The sequence below is a fragment of the Schistocerca americana genome, chromosome 7 (genome assembly GCF_021461395.2).
Source record: "Schistocerca americana isolate TAMUIC-IGC-003095 chromosome 7, iqSchAmer2.1, whole genome shotgun sequence".
NCBI classification, from domain to species: Eukaryota; Metazoa; Arthropoda; class Insecta; order Orthoptera; family Acrididae; genus Schistocerca; species Schistocerca americana.
In genome coordinates, this window is record NC_060125.1 from 48,028,551 (window position 1) to 48,046,495 (window position 17,945).

The 17,945-nt window shown below is 44.7% G+C and overlaps 1 protein-coding gene across 1 annotated transcript in view; it reads left to right on the plus strand.

Moving 5' to 3' along the window:
* Window positions 1–17,637, plus strand: part of LOC124622686 (myogenesis-regulating glycosidase-like) — a 79,566-nt gene extending 61,929 nt beyond the window's left edge. Inside the window, exon 6 of the mRNA XM_047148476.1 lies at window positions 17,547–17,637. Coding sequence (XP_047004432.1) covers window positions 17,547–17,637 — 91 coding nt within the window. The remainder of the gene's footprint in view (window positions 1–17,546) is intronic.
* Window positions 17,638–17,945: the final 308 nt, after the last annotated feature.

Below are 17,945 nucleotides of genomic sequence, written 5' to 3' on the forward strand. Positions count from 1 at the left end.
TTCGACAATCAGTTGAATGTTGATTTCCGCAAGGAAATGTATTTAAATTCACAATCATTAACAAATTTTACCAAAAGATTTGCTCTCCAAGTGAGCACGGTGGGCCGTTACCGTTTTCAGAAAAAATTGCATTCAATTTCGTAAAAGTTCTTAATTAAATTAGTCATTTAATGAAAGAGGTCTCAATTTCCTTTCATGTTGCTGTCGTTGCTTTTCATTTTAATATAAAAAGTATTTCATAACCCAAACTGACTTTCATAACAATTGTAAGTAAAAAAATTAAATCCCTATTAACGGGCTATTATGTTAAAGACTGTTGCCGAAACGACAAAAAACCCTTGTAGTAGAAAATTTTAAAGCGTGGCCGGCTTAACCTGACCCGAAAATTTGTCCATTAATTTGAAAGTCCAATGTAAATATTCTCTTACAGGACTAGGAGAAGACTGAGAAATAAACCCGAAATACTGACTTCTTTATGTAAATACGATGAAAACATGTTTTATTTCATGACCAACAGCAAGATCCGCAGGGACGAGTTGTGGCATAAACTGTGTTACGTAAATCCCAAAGCTCTAAATTGCGAACTATTGACTTTATTTACAGTAAAGCTATAATGTATTAAAACAAGGAACCATGAAGTGTATGTGTGACGAAAGTGGAAAAACTAGTAAAAGCATGAAGTGTAAGTGAAATCCTGTGTTTGGCAAGCGTAACTACGTATAACCTGAACATTTCACTGACGCGAATGTATAAGAAGAAGGTGAACACTTCGTTTACCTGGACTTGATCCTGTGAGCCTCTGGCTGCTTGTGGCTTAATGTGAGGAAGAGGATGGTCCTTGGAAGGTCCCGCATGGCATTCCATATGAACACGATCACACGAGCATGTTATCCACTTCGCGCCGGCTCTGACGAACTGCTCATGGCACCTCACCTGGGGCGAGTGGGGCGGGGGGGGGGGGGGGGGGGGGGGCGAATCTCACGACAATCCCAGCTGTGCAGTGCAGACTTGACTGTTGCCTGCGCTGGTGCGTCATGGAAATTCAAGCGTGTCAGCGCTGTGTGATTAAAAGAAAATCGCGTCCCGCGTCCCTGAATAATACTAAGCGGATCACCTAGGATATTAAAAACCTGTTTAATGATCCCAGCCTATGTGGAAGAGCTGACGACTACCTTAATGACGTCCTGATCGAGTCCTGACATCTGCGAAAAGTACTGACAAGAAACTCTTCTCCTGGATCCTGTTCCCCCGTTCGCCGACCTATGTCGCCTCCTGTCATCTGACTTCCCGGACATGTAGTCTATCATTTCGCAGATCAGTGACAAAAGTTAATTTAATATTTAATTTAATTAATTAAATACTGAAATGTAATAAGAACTGAAAAACTATCCATTCAAAAGAAAGAAAACATTTTCATATCTACACAGCGATTTTTTCCACCGTGGACGAACTCTAGGAATTCGGATCAAGAAAGGTCTAATGAACTTGTGTCCAGATATGCACGGTTTCTACCAATGTAAATGAAATCAGTATATTTGTAGTTTGTGTATGTAATACGACGTACTGAGCGTTACGTGCGTTCAAGAACAAAAGGAAGAAATAGACGTTACATAGTGACTGTTCGAATAGCTTTGTCAAATTCATTGCAAAGAATAGCGCCAACGCTATTCAAGGAGACGATGTAATACGACAGTTAGTAATACAACAGCTCTCTGATATCAAAGATGGGTTTTATAACTTACTTGCGATATGATTTTGTTTTATGAAAAATGCTGGTGTCTGAAGACTGTCTTGCATTCGCTTTCTTCTGTTGTACCCAAAGGCTGGAAAGTTGCACAGGTCAAACCAATATGGAAGAAAGGCAATAGGAGTAATCCACTAAATCACAGGTCCGTATCGTTAATGTCGATACGCAGCAGGTTTTTGGAACATATATTGTGTTGGAACATTATGAATTACCTCGAAGAGAACGGTCTATTCACACACAGTCACCACGGATTTAGAAAACATCGTTCTTGTGAAACTCAATTAGCCCTTCACTCACACGAAGTGTTGAGTGCAATGGACAAAGGATTTCAAATTGATTGCGTATTTCTAGATTTCCACAAAGCTTTTGACATCTTAGGTCGTAAGCAGCTTTTAATCAAATTTCGTGCTAATGGAATATTGTTTCAGTTATGCGACTGAATTCGTGATTTCCTGTCAGAGAGGTCACATATCGTGGTAACTGATGGAAAGTCACCGAGTAAAACAGAAACGCTTTCTGGCGTTGCCCAAGGTAGTGTAGTAGGACCTCTGCTGTTCCTTATCCATATACGAGGCCTGTTCAAAAAATTCCGGAACATTTGTGTGTTGGAAGCCTCAGTGAAGAGCGGTTAAGCCGAGCTCAGTGTTTCAAATGGTTCACACAGTTTAAAATTGGCCGGACACTCTTCGACGTCTGCCGACGACGATCATTTCAGGAACGTCAACAAAACTGTGTGTACCAATCGAAGATTGACTGTCCAAGACATTGCAGAAGAATGTGATATTTCAGTTGGCTGATATCATAAAATCGGCCTGAAACGTGGCGAGATAGTTCATGGGTCTTGCAGCACGATAACGCACCCGCACATTCATCCCAGTAGGTGCGTAAGTGTTGCCCAAAAAGCAAAACCACTGTGCTGCCTCAAGCTCTGTACTCTCCAGACCTGGCCCTTACGGTCTTCTTTTTATTTCCAAAGTTGAAAACCCCACTGGAAGGAGGACGATTTGCAACAATAGACAAGATAGAAATGCTCCGGACTCTCCAGACCTGGCCCCTACGGCCTTCTTTTCGTTTCCAAAGTTGAAAACCCCACTGGAAGGGCGACGACTTGCAACTGTAGACGAGATAGAAATGATCTGGACTCTCCAGACCTGGCCCCTATGGCCCTCTTTTTATTTCCAAAGTTGAAAACCCCACTGGAAGGACGACGAATTGCAACGATAGACGAGATAGAAATGCTCTGTACTCTCCAGACCTGGCCCCTACGGCCTTCTTTTTACTTCCAACGTTGAAAACCCCACTGGAAGGACGACGATTTGCAACGATAGACGAGATAGAGATGCTCCGTACTCCCCAGACCTGGCCACTATGGCCCTCTTTTTATTTCCAAAGTTGAAAACCCCACTGGAAGAACGACGATTTGCAACGATAAACGAGATAGAAATGCTCCGTACTCTCCAGACCTGGCCCCTACGGCCATCTTTTTATTTCCAAAGTTGAAAACCCCACTGCAAGGACGACGATTTGCAACGATAGACGAGATAGAAATGCTCCGGACCCTCCAGACCTGGACCCTACTGCCTCTGTTTTTATTTCCAAAGTTGAAAACCCCACTGGAAGGACGACGATTTGCAACAATAGACGAGATAGAAATGCTCTGTACTCTCCAGACCTGGCCCGTATGGCCTTCTTTTCATTTCCAAAGTTGAAAACCCCACTGGAAGGGCGACGACTTGCAAGGATAGACGAGATAGAAATGCTCCGGACTCTCCAGACGTGGCCCCTACTGCCTTCTTTTTTATTTCCAAAGTTGAAAACCCCACTGGAAGGACGACGATTTGCAACGATAGACGAGATAGAGATGCTCCGTACTCCCCAGACCTGGCCCCTATGGCCCTCTTTTTATTTCCAAAGTTGAAAACCCCACTGGAAGGACGACGATTTGCAACGATAGACGAGATAGAAATGCTCCGGACTCTCCAGACGTGGCCCCTACTGCCTTCTTTTTTATTTCCAAAGTTGAAAACCCCACTGGAAGGACGACGATTTGCAACGATAGACAAGATAGAAATGCTCCGTACTCTCCAGACCTGGCCCCTACGGCCTTCTTTTTATTTACAAAGTTGAAAACCCCACTGGAAGGACGACGATTTGCAACGATAGACGAGATAGAGATGCTCCGTACTCCCCAGACCTGGCCCCTATGGCCCTCTTTTTATTTCCAAAGTTGAAAACCCCACTGGAAGGACGACGATTTGCAACGATAAACGAGATAGAAATGCTCCGTACTCTCCAGACCTGGCCCCTACGGCCATCTTTTTATTTCCAAAGTTGAAAACCCCACTGGAAGGACGACGATTTGCAACGATAGACGAGATAGAAATGCTCCGAACCCTCCAGACCTGGACCCTACTGCCTCTGTTTTTATTTCCAAAGTTGAAAACCCCACTGGAAGGACGACGATTTGCAACAATAGACGAGATAGAAATGCTCCGTACTCTCCAGACCTGGCTCGTACGGCCTTCTTTTCATTTCCAAAGTTGAAAACCCCACTGGAAGGGCGACGACTTGCAACGATAGACGAGATAGAAATGCTCCGGAATCTCCAGACGTGGCCCCTACGGCCTTCTTTTTTATTTCCAAAGTTGAAAACCCCACTGGAAGGACGACGATTTGCAACGATAGACGAGATAGAAATGCTCCGGACTCTTCAGACGTGGCCCCTACGGCCTTCTATTTTATTTCCAAAGTTGAAAACCCCACTGGAAGGACGACGATTTGCAGCGATAGACGAGATAGAAATGCTCTGTACTCTCCAGACCTGGCCCCAATGGCGTTCTTTTTATTTCCAATGTTGAAAACCCCACTGGAAGGACGACGATTTGCAACGATAGACGAGATAGAGATGCTCCGTACTCCCCAGACCTGGCCCTATGGCCCTCTTTTTATTTCCAAAGTTGAAAACCCCACTGGAAGGACGACAATTTGCAATGATAAACGAGATAGAAATGCTCCGTACTCTCCAGACCTGGCCCCTACGGCCTTCTTTTTATTTCCAAAGTTGAAAACCCCACTGCAAGGACGACGATTTGCAACGATAGATGAGATAGAAATGCTCCGGACTCTCCAGACCTGGACCCTACTGCCTCTGTTTTTATTTCCAAAGTTGAACACCCCACTGGAAGGACGACGATTTGCAACAATAGACGAGATAGAAATGCTCCGTACTCTCCAGACCTGGCCCCTACGGCCTTCTTTTTATTTACAAAGTTGAAAACCCCACTGGAAGGACAACGATTTGCAACAATAGACGAGATAGAAATGCTCCGTACTCTCCAGACCTGGCTCGTACGGCCTTCTTTTCATTTCCAAAGTTGAAAACCCCACTGGAAGGGCGACGACTTGCAACGATAGACGAGATAGAAATGCTCTGGAATCTCCAGACGTGGCCCCTACGGCCTTCTTTTTTATTTCCAAAGTTGAAAACCCCACTGGAAGGACGACGATTTGCAACGATAGACGAGATAGAAATGCTCCGGACTCTTCAGACGTGGCCCCTACGGCCTTCTATTTTATTTCCAAAGTTGAAAACCCCACTGGAAGGACGACGATTTGCAGCGATAGACGAGATAGAAATGCTCTGTACTCTCCAGACCTGGCCCCAATGGCGTTCTTTTTATTTCCAATGTTGAAAACCCCACTGGAAGGACGACGATTTGCAACGATAGACGAGATAGAGATGCTCCGTACTCCCCAGACCTGGCCCCTATGGCCCTCTTTTTATTTCCAAAGTTGAAAACCCCACTGGAAGGACGACAATTTGCAATGATAAACGAGATAGAAATGCTCCGTACTCTCCAGACCTGGCCCCTACGGCCATCTTTTTATTTCCAAAGTTGAAAACCCCACTGCAAGGACGACGATTTGCAACGATAGATGAGATAGAAATGCTCCGGACTCTCCAGACCTGGACCCTACTGCCTCTGTTTTTATTTCCAAAGTTGAACACCCCACTGGAAGGACGACGATTTGCAACAATAGACGAGATAGAAATGCTCCGTACTCTCCAGACCTGGCCCCTACGGCCTTCTTTTTATTTACAAAGTTGAAAACCCCACTGGAAGGACGACTAATTGCAAGGATAGACGAGATAGAAATGCTCCGTACTCTCCAGACCTGGCCCCTACAGCCTTCTTTTTATTTCCAATGTTGAAAACCCCACTGGAAGGACGACGACTTGCAACAATAGACGAGATAGAAATGCTCCGTACTCTCCAGACCTGGCCCCTATGGCCTTCTTTTTATTTCCAAAGTTGAAAACCCCACTGGAAGGACGACCATTTGCAACGATAGACGAGATAGATGAAAATTCGCAGATGGCGGTTCGGGCATCCAGGGAAAAAATTGAAAATATGCGTGTGGCGTCGTTCGCATGGAGGAGGCCCGTTGCGTGGCAGGTCCGGCGGCCTTGGTCCAGGTCTTATTACATTTGACAGGTTTTTTGCACGCACTCTATTTAAAGACGAAGAGTCATTGACCAATAGCGGTAACATAAACCGCCATAATATGCACTATTGGGCAACGGAAAATCCACGATGGCTGTGACACGTGGAACATTAGCGACCTTGGCGGGTTAATGTATGGTACGGCTTTATGAGAGCAAGGATAATTAGCCCCCATTATATCGATGGCAATCTAAAAGGTGCAGTGTATGCTGATTTCCTGCGTAATGTTCTACCGATGTTACTACAAGATGTTTCACTGCATGATAGAATGGCGATGTATTTCCAACATGATGGATGTCCGGCACATAGCTCGCGTACGGTAGAAGCGGTATTGAATAGCATATTACATGACAGGTGGATTGGTCGTCGAAACACAATACCATGGCCCGCACGTTAACCAGATCTGACGTCCTCGGATTTCTTTCTGTGGGGAAAGTTGATGGATATTTGTTAACGTGATCCACCGACAACACCTGACAATATGTGTCAGCACATTGTCAATATATGTGCGAACATTACGGAAGGCGAACTACTCGCTGTTGAGAGGAATGCCGTTACACGTATTGCCAAATGCATTGAGTTTGACGGACTTCATTTTGAACATTTCTTGCATTAATGTGGTATTTACAGCTAATCACGCTGTAACAGTGTGCGTCCTCAGAAATGATAAGTTCACAAAAGTACATGTAATACATTGGAACAACCGAAATAAAATGCTCAAACGTACCTACGTTCTGTATTTTAATTTAATAAACATATCTGTTACTAACTGACCGTCTAAAATTGTGAGCCGTATGTTTGTGACTATTACAGCGCCATCTATCACATAGCGAAAATGTGGTCCAACTAAAACATTCATATTTCTTTACGTACAACGCGAATCTGTAATAAAAAAATGGGGGTTCCTATTTAAAAAAAGAAACGCTGTTGATATCCGTTTGATCTACGGCAGCGCCATCTAGCGGGCCAACCATAGCACCATCTGGTTTCCCCCTTCTCTTATTTCGTGAGATATTTGGCCCGGTCACGATTAATGGACGTCATCTCCTGCCATAGTAAATGGTAATGTTGTGTCCGACTCACTTCTAGCGCTGAACCACCTTGCACTCGATAAGATACAATGTTGTACACAACGGTTCCGTATTCTAGTTGAGAGCTTGTAATCACGGTGTTTACTTACAGAAAGGCCGATAGAAACGGGCCGCTGGCAGCAAAGTTGTATCAGAAGACTTTTCCCCGCCGACAACAGCCACAGCATTAATTGTTTGCAACAATGCTTTACCGTTTGTCTCAAGATCGTTTCAGTGAGCAGGAGATCGTGAAGCACGTACCCGAAATATTCGGACGCCTCACTTGGAGGAAAATGTGATGAACACTGTGGAAGGCGATCGCCGTGTCAACACCAGGCGGCTGGCCCGCCTATACAGGGTAAGCCAGACGACCGTGTGGAATATTCTCCATGACAGTTGTTACTACCCTTATCACTTACAGCGTGTGTAGGGCTTACTAGCGACAGACTCACGACATCGGGAGCAGTTTTCCCCATTGCTTTCTTCACCAGGCAGCAACTATTTCGGGATTTGTGTCATTCACCCTATTCACAGATGAGGCCACCTTTACGCGAAGTGGTATCTTCAGCTTTCGGAACAGACATCTGTAGTATAGTATGCAGAACTCCCATGGTATGGTCACAGTGAATCATCAGCATGGGTATAGACGAAATGTGTTGGCCGGTATAATTGGCGACCATATTTTGGGACCAGTTTTTCTTCCACATCGCCTTGCAGGCCAGAACTATCGGTGTTTCTTGCGGGTGACTTTGCCTCCCCTGGTGGAAGAAGTGCCCTTGATGATTCAAAGAGTTATGTGGCTGCTACATGACGGTGCTTCAGCCCACTTCACCGTTAACGTCCGGACGCATCTCAGTTGTGTCTCTCCTGGTCGATGGATAGGACGAGGGGGTCCAGTTGCATGGTCTGCTCGTTCACCGGATATCAACCCCTGAAATTTCTGGTTATGAGGCCATCACAAAAGTGTCGTGTACACAGAGCCCATTCCAGATGTGGAGACACTGGAGCGGCGTATTCATGCTGCCCTTGCCACTGTGCGGATGTAGAGAGGTAGATGTGAACGTGTGAGACAGAACATGCTACGGCGCGTACACGCATGCGTTGAGGAACATGGAAACCATTTTCAGGACGTACTGTAATTGTTTCTGCATGGTACAGCGCGTATTAGACAGTCTTTGTAACAAAGTATGATTGAGTAAATGGCTTCTAGAACGAAAACCATGCATTTCCAGACACAAGTTCATTACACCTTTTTTGTTCCGTGTCCTCTCATCGATCAAACGGTGAAAAAAAATCGCCTGCTACATATGGTACTAGGGGTATATGTACAAATATTGTGATCATTGGTACCTTCATACGTAGCTAGTTCAGTGTCTTGTTTTTTCTTTGCGTCTAACGGTCCTCTCGCAAATCATATCGTAATTTACTGTCCCGTGTGCTACCTGTCGTAAATGCGCGTCTAACAAGTAAGTGGACTTCGTCTGTCAGTATAGACTGTTATAGACTGTCCATTTTGTGTCCTCACTTCAGTACCTGACCTGCTGCCCCAGGGAAAATAAAAAATAATGGTTTACTTGTGTCACGTCTACTTCGAAGTACTAACCAACCTAAAAGCGTGCTACTCACAATAGCTGTTATTATTAATCTGCAAATAAAGTAAATACTGATGTAATGTTGTTCAGTACACTGTCTTAACTCATCTGTATAAAAATCTTTTTTTCAGCAGAGTGAAAACAAGAGTCCCTATAATTTATGTGAAGGATAAATATCACAATTTTTATATCCAAACGAAGAGTGGGACATCGACAAATGTAGTATGAAACGGACCAGCATCAGGTCTAGTTTACAAAAACAAGATGTTTAAGTGCTTGTAAATAGCACGGGTAAAAGAAAGTTTGTGATTTGAGGCAACTTTTTTGTCCAGATTTCGATAGCCTAACAAAGAGTGAGAAATGGATGAAATGGGTAAAAAATTTACCAGCGCTAGGTCCAGTATTTCAGTCAGTGATTTCATTGTGTAACTAACGTATGAGCATCTCAGCTGCTGTGCATGATTTCGAACATCATTCAAGGACGCGACAAATGCTTCTCCAATCTATTTCTTACTTTCAAACAAATAATATCACAATAAATTTGACCGGTTTTCTTTTCAAAATTCTTTTACTAGAAACCTTTCAATCCAGTCACAGTCCTGATATTCTGTTTTTTGTTCATTATGTGTCATGTGGGACGGCATCGAACTCCTTCCAGAAAGCGATGAATACGGCGTGAACATGGGCGCAGCTCTCTACTGCAAGATGGATTTCACGAGAGCTTCGTTTGCAGAATCCTTGTGGATTCCTGGAGGGGATATTTTCTACCTCCAGAACGGACGGCATAAGACAGTTTCAGAAATTCTACAACAAATGGACGTTAGTGACAAAAGTCCACGGCTGTGCACATCTGTTAGACGACCTTTGATGGAAACGGGAGTGATCTAAGAACTTAAGACGTTTATTTCCTCAAGCAACCAACGATACTCTGGTACGAGAAGAGGAGTAGGTCTTACACATATTGTGCCGTGTGATTAAAAAAAACGCAATTCAGTTGTTTGTTACAGACAAGCTATAAAAGATAGAAACAAATTGAACATGCCACTACATAGAGGATGTTTCATAGTTTTGACACAGCATCACGGCGTCCCACCTCAGTTACAACTTGATGTGAGGCGTTATTAACAACAACAACTCGCAAATCTTTTTAACTGCTTCTAACTCCCAGGTCACCAGACCTCGCACCTTGAGATTTTTAATGTGTGGGTACATAAAATACACAGCCGTTATCTCACATATGGCAGCTATTCTTCAACAGTTGAGAAATATAACTGTTGATGCTGTCGATTCATTTAACAGGTACACGTTGATTCGTGTAGATGAAATGGACAACCGTTTCGATGGTCTCGAGCAATGCATAGTTCTGATATTTAGTGTGAAATATAGTGTCTGAGTGAACATAAAATAGAATCGTAAACATGCCTTGTCAGCTTTAGCCACTTTTGCGTTGTTGATCGACTTAAGCTGACTTTCTATCACGCCGACGTTTCATTTGATGAATGTCACTTTGGCGTTCTTGCGACAATAAATTGGAAAGAGGAACCGTAGTACGATCGTTGTATCCTTGACCATTTGAATCTATGTAGTTAAAGGTGTGGGATGTTCATGCATTTGCCTCAACGGCGGGAAGTACAGTTCTTTCGTTTTCCTCGAACATTGGCCGCGTCTCCCAGGCGTTTGTTTCCAGTAGGTGGATTGTCTTCGGTTCGGCTAGTTCCACCCACCAGCTTACCGCATTGGCATGTTCGCTTAAATACACTCCTGGAAATGGAAAAAAGAACACATTGGCACCGGTGTGTCAGACCCACCATACTTGCTCCGGACACTGCGAGAGGGCTGTACAAGCAATGATCACACGCACGGCACAGCGGACACACCAGGAACCGCGGTGTTGGCCGTCGAATGGCGCTAGCTGCGCAGCATTTGTGCACCACCGCCGTCAGTGTCAGCCAGTTTGCCGTGGCATACGGAGCTCCATCGCAGTCTTTAACACTGGTAGCATGCAGCGACAGCGTGGACGTGAACCGTATGTGCATTTGACGGACTTTGAGCGAGGGCGTATAGTGGGCATGCGGGAGGCCGGGTGGACGTACCGCCGAATTGCTCAACACGTGGGGCGTGAGGTCTCCACAGTACATCGATGTTGTCGCCAGTGGTCGGCGGAAGGTGCACGTGCCCGTCGACCTGGGACCGGACCGCAGCGACGTACGGATGCACGCCAAGACCGTAGGATCCTACGCAGTGCCGTAGGGGACCGCACCGCCACTTCCCAGCAAATTAGGGACACTGTTGCTCCTGGGGTATCGGCGAGGACCATTCGCAACCGTCTCCATGAAGCTGGGCTACGGTCCCGCACACCGTTAGGCCGTCTTCCGCTCACGCCCCAACATCGCGCAGCCCGCCTCCAGTGGTGTCGCGACAGGCGTGAATGGAGGGACGAATGGAGACGTGTCGTCTTCAGCGATGAGAGTCGCTTCTGCCTTGGTGCCAATGATGGTCGTATGCGTGTTTGGCGCCGTGCAGGTGAGCGCCACAATCAGGACTGCATACGACCGAGGCCCACAGGGCCAACACCCGGCATCATGGTGTGGGGAGCGATCTCCTACACTGGCCGTACACCACTGGTGATCGTCGAGGGGACACTGAATAGTGCACGGTACATCCAAACCGTCATCGAACCCATCGTTCTACCATTCCTAGACCGGCAAGGGAACTTGCTGTTCCAACAGGACAATGCACGTCCGCATGTATCCCGTGCCACCCAACGTGCTCTAGAAGGTGTAAATCAACTACCCTGGCCAGCAAGATCTCCGGATCTGTCCCCCATTGAGCATGTTTGGGACTGCACGTCCAGCACGAACGCTGGTCCAACTGAGGTGCCAGGTGGAAATGGCATGGCAAGCCGTTCCACAGGACTACATCCAGCATCTCTACGATCGTCTCCATGGGAGAATAGCAGTCTGCATTGCTGCGAAATGTGGATATACACTGTACTAGTGGCGACATTGTGCATGCTCTGTTGCCTGTGTCTATGTGCCTGTGGTTCTGTCAGTGTGATCATGTGATGTATCTGACCCCAGGAATGTGTCAATAAAATTTCCCCTTCCTGGGACAATGAATTCACGGTGTTCTTATTTCAATTTCCAGGAGTGTAGTTTGAGAAGTTTTCTCATGGCCGGAACACCTGTTCCTCAATCGTCTTGCGACCTCTCCTACTAATTACGCCTTGTGCGATGAGTTATTACTGGATGAAATCTGCAGCGTCGTCCGGAAGTAAAAGGATGCAGATTTCTTCTTGAGTAATTGGTCTTGGTGTATAGAAGCCTGTCCAATCTGCTTGCAGCATGTTCATTAGCATAGGTGTAAGTTGTCAAATGTGATTGAAATTTATTCCACATGTCGTAACACTGTTATTCTTACCTCGCCGGAGAATGTAAAATTGGGGTTTGATTACATCTTTGAACGACGCAGTTAATGTCAGTCACCGAAAACAACTAGCACCGTCACACTGCCAGAAATTCGTGGAATTACCTGCTGTAGAAATCCCCCTACAACGTTTATTGTTGGAGCGCGATGGTGAATACATGTTGATGAGTGGCGAAATGAACAGCTTCGCTGGTGTGTCCCTTCAGTTTGGTGACAAAATTTTGGTGGTTGATGGGATGTCTTGTACAGAAAGCGTGGTCTTGCCACCACGCTTTCAGTGTTGGTCACAGCTTCACATACTGGTATGTAAGACAGCTCTTACGCTAAAACTATATCTGCATCTGCCACCCAAATATAGTTCTGAAACTGCAACATAGGATCTACCTCAGACAAAGAGTTTAGGAACAACTTAGGAACTTAGTATTTCGGTACTGTCTCTACCATTTTCCGTTTCGTTTCGTAACGCTTGCCATCCACCAAAGGAAATTTTTGTCACATCTACCAAGAGAATTTCACTTTCAAAACTGATGAACGAATCGGTGGCTCTCTTTAAGGTCATTTCGGTCTGATAAGCGTGCTTCTTTTGTACTCTTGAACCTGTCATAATATTCCATATGGTCTCGAAGCAACGACTGTTAAAGAACGATGGAACTTTAGTATCCCTCTCAACCTTTATCGGCACATTCCAGTCTAAGGCGTTTTATACAAAAAAATTTTAATTTAGTGTGAATATTTTAATAATATTGTATATTCGATATCTTACCCAATTTTTCGATATTATCTATATTTTGAAGCACAAAGAGTAGTTGTTCTACCGTATGCTACATTCCTTCCATCTGTACTTCAACAAGGTAAGCATATCCGCTGTAGCCAACGACATTCTGCTGAATTCCGTAACCCTACACAGCAGAGATTAGCAGTAGCAGATATATTCTGTGGACATAGATTGAAGCACGGGACCAGAAAGTGTTTGGTAACTGGGAACTGTTTCTATTTTTTTAAGTATACCAAGCTCTGGACACAGTGAAGAACTACCAATAAACTGGGAGCAAGTACTTCTGACCTGTTGTACGTAAGTCCTAGAAGGCACAGGAGAGGTTGATCGATCAAGAACGGCTGCGCTTACAATTACCTCTGTCATTATCTGTCTGTTAACCGTCATCGTTGATTTGCGGAATTTTCTGTGTATTAGTCATCTGAGTCGTCTGCATTCGTCATGACTACCGTTGTCATGATGGCTCACCACATGAGCTGGCCACTGAAGTCTGGTAGCGAGCGCCACAATCAGGCAGAAAATGTCGGTTTCTACCAGTGACAAAACCGTTCTTAGCAGTCCTGGCAACATTTGTAACGCATAATGAAATGGGATCTAGGCCAAACGAATCTGAAATGCTTCAGGGAAACTACTGATTAATACAACATTAATTTGTTTTAATGTTTGTGCTTCCGTAACAGCAACTCTTTCGCCGTTGTTGCGGCTCATAGCAAACACTATACACTATCTAATCAAAAGTATCCGAACACCTCCAAAAACATACGTTTTTCTTATTAGGTGCATTGTGGTGCCACCTACTGCCAGGTACTCCATATCAACAACCTCGGTAATCATTAGACATTGTGAGAGAGCAGAATGGGGCGCTCCGCTTGGGTGTCACTTGTGTCTTTTGTCTGTATGCGAGATTTCCACATTCCTAAACATCCCTAGGTCCACAGTTTCCGATGTGATAGTAAAGTGAAAACGTGAAGGGGCACGTACAGCACAAAAGCGTACAGGCCGACAGTTGAAGAGATTCCTAATGTGTAATAGGCAGACTTCTACCCAGACCATCACGCAGGAATTCCAAACTGCATCAGTATCCACTGTAGGTACTATGACGGTTAGGCGGGAGCTGAGAAAACTTGGATTCCATGGTCGAGCGGCTCCTCATAAGCCACACATCACGCTGGTAAATTGCCAAACGACGCCTCGCTTGGTGTAAAGAACATAAACATTGGACGACTAAACAGTGGAAAAACGTTGTGTGGAGTGACGAATCACGGTACACAATGTGGCGATCCGATAGCAGGATGTGGGTATGGCGAATGCCCGGTGAACGTCATCTGCCTGCGTGTGTAGTGCCAACAGTAAAATTCGGAGGCGGTGGTGTTATGGTGTGGTCGTATTTTTCATGGAGGGGGCTTGTACCCCTTGTTGTTTTACGTGGCACTATCACAGCACGCACCTACATTGATGTTACAAGCATCTTCTTGCTTCCCACTGATGATGAGCAATTCGGGGAGGTGATTGCATCTTTCAACACGATCGAGCACCTGTTCATAATGAACGGCCTGTGGCGGAATGGTTACACAACAATAACATCCCTGTAATGGACTGGCCTGCACAGATTCCTGACCTGAATCCTACAGAACACCTTTGGGATGTTTTGGAAAGCTGACTTCGTGCCAGGCCTCACTGACCGACATCGACACCTCTCCTCTGCGCAGCACTCCGTGGAGAATGGGCTGCTATTCCCGAAGAAACTTTCCAGCACACAATTGAATGTATACCTGCGAGAGTGGAAGCTGTCATCGAGGCTAAGGGTGGACCAACACCATACTGAATTCCAGCATCGCCGATGGAGGGTGCCACGAACTTGTAAGTCATTGTCAGCCAGGAGTCCAGATACTTTTCATCACATAGTGTACCTGAAGATATGACAGAAATGTCATTACGTAACTGACGTCCAATCAGATTCCAGGAAAATTAATTCGTGACAGGAGGTAGTTATTATGCCTTAAAGAATTCACTTGGCAAAAGTGTCTTTCCGAAAAAAAAGTCAATGGAAAAAAGACTTCATGATGAGCATTCATACAGTTTTTGAGAACGTTTAAAAGTTATTCGTGTGTGTTTCTTTGTGACTGACAATATTATAAGTTTGTATTCTGAAAGAAAATCATCGCAGGCTCCACACATATAAAATAATCTGTTGAGAATTGCTTGGAGTAGCGATTACATGTTCTGAAATTTACGTAATAACTGTGTCCCATAAGTCGTGTTTGTTTTCCTTATGGTCTTATGCCTCAGGAATTCTGGTTCTCTACTACCTCAAATCAAGATAAGTATAGTTGAAAGCCATAATGTGCAACGCTCTTTAGTGACAAAGGTTCCACAGTCAGCCACCACACTTCTCAACACGATCTGCACAGTTAATAATTCTCTGAGCAGCCTTTGGTAATTACGTGTCTGATTGAATAGACAAAGCGTCGGGTGCTATAGATGAAAAGTTAAGCATCTTCAAGTAATTGTGATCTCTCATTTCACTGTCATGATACTGAAAGCCATTTTAGTATATCTCTTTCTCACTGTACGCAAATGTTGAAGTATATTATCATCAGACTTAAATCAATTTTATCCCGACGTCGTGCAGCAGTTTTTCGATGACTTGCTGAAAAGTAATGCTTCCTAATTTTCACGTGAAAATTTTTAAAGCCTTTTGAGTAAAATATACGTTATCAACGATCTACATCTATTCTTAATGTCTATATATTTGGAGCCCTCTACCGTTAGAAGTCTCTGGATTGCATCGCATAATTCGGTGGCGATGTAATTATATCAGTGCATGCGGAAAATCATGCTGTAATCGGGATTCGAATTTGAATGGTTGGTGTACACTTGGAGCACCGTCTCCTCCAGCATGACAAAGACAGGTCACAGACGAGTACAACGACGTCTGCAATAATCTGACGCTCTGGATTCACTGTCTTCGATCATCCTCCTCACAGTACCACCTTGGCCCCAAAACTTAACCCTTTCGTGAGCCGTGGGGAACATGCTTCCCGCTACAATGAACTCGCTCCTAGTCCCGTAGGATTCACAGTTTCCACCTCTGTTCGGTGCTAGCACCTAGTGAACAGTATAGGGTACTACTTCCAATCGGAAGTTCCAGCCGTTTTTTCTGAACCTTCACGCAGAGGCATTGTATAGCTGAGTGTATCTCTGTAGAGGAACCTTTCAGTGCTGTTTGCGTGACATTTTGTGATTTTTTCCGCAAAGCTGTAGTGTAAGGTAAATACTTTTGATTTGCCCAAATTTATGAAGGAAAACGTAAAATTGAACGAGGAGAATTCCAGTTTGAAACAAAAGGAGCCATTTCTGCAGTAAAATGGATGGATAACTGTCCAGTCACTTTCCTGTGCTCAATTCATGACCCATGAGAAACAGCCACAGTGAAAAGGAAAAACAAGGATGGTACTAGTACAGAGTTTTTTTGTGACAGAATACAACAAAATAATGGCTGGTGTCGATAAGTTTGATCAATTACGAGAAAGGTATGCTATTGATAGACGTTCTGTAAAATGGTGGCACAGAATATTTTATTTCCTGGTGGACGTTGCTGCAGTGAACAGTTTTATCCTGTGGAAAATAAGTAAAAGAGAAAGTGGACACCATGATCAGCTCACATACAGGATCCATCTAGCCAGACAACTGATCGCTGGCTTCTCATCCCAAAAAAGGCGTGGACAAAAACCTGTCTTTCTGGCAAAAAGGGGTAAAGTACCTGAAGATTTTCGTTATTTGGCTGTAGGGGAGCATCAACCCATTTTAGGAGAAACCTACTGGACGTGCCGTCATTGTAGTACCAAAGCTGCGGAAAAGAGCACTCGCTGTGTTTGTACATGTTGTCAAATACCACTTTGCATAGACCCATGCTTCAGAGAATTTCATGGCAAGTAATTGTGAACAATCGTTTAACAAGAGAAGTAAATTTATCAGATAAATATGACGTATATTGAAAAAGTTGTTTTGGCATTTAACTCCAAGGAAGGGCAGTGGGAGGAATACTTCCCACCTTGTTGTGTGACCTCACTTTCACAGTTGGAGCAAATTTGATATTCTGTGTGATAAATATACCTATCTGTTAACTAATATCTGCTCTCCATTCATTAAAAAAACTGCTCAATAATTTGGCCACGAAAGGGTTAAAGGACACCACCGAGGACCTCACTTTGATAGTGATGAAGCAGTGCCAGCAGAGGTGGGGTTATGGCTCCACCAACAAAGTCAAACATCCTATAGTGACGGTATCAACAAACCAGTCTCTCGTCGTATCATGGTAACGTTGAGAAAGAAATTCGCAGTTCTGAAGAATGAAGATGCAGAACGTATGTTTCATTTAAAAAACCTTAAGAATTTTCGCATGAAGAATTCGGTGGTATTATTTTTCAGCACGCCCTCGTACTTCGCAGAACAGTTCTCTCCAAGCACAACATCAGCACAACATACAGATACTACCACCTTGGGCCAAGTGGAAGCCTGAAACAGGGTTGCAAGGGTACATTTTGTGAATAAGCTGACCACGTTATGTTAGCCAAACGTTTATTAGCAGCAGGCGCCATACACGTTCATGTTAGCAGAGTTCCACCACTGCAGTGACATAAGGTTGAAGCAGCAGTCATACAAAGTGCCCACACATGCAGCCAGCGCGAGCTAGGCGCTGTCCCTGGTGAAGTAGGGCAGCGTGTCGAGGGGGGCGGCGTAGCCGTGCAGCCAGGTGGGTCCCTGTATGACGGGGTGCTCGGGGTCCACCTCGTCGCGCCACCTGCCCTCTGGCAGGTAGATGTCGCG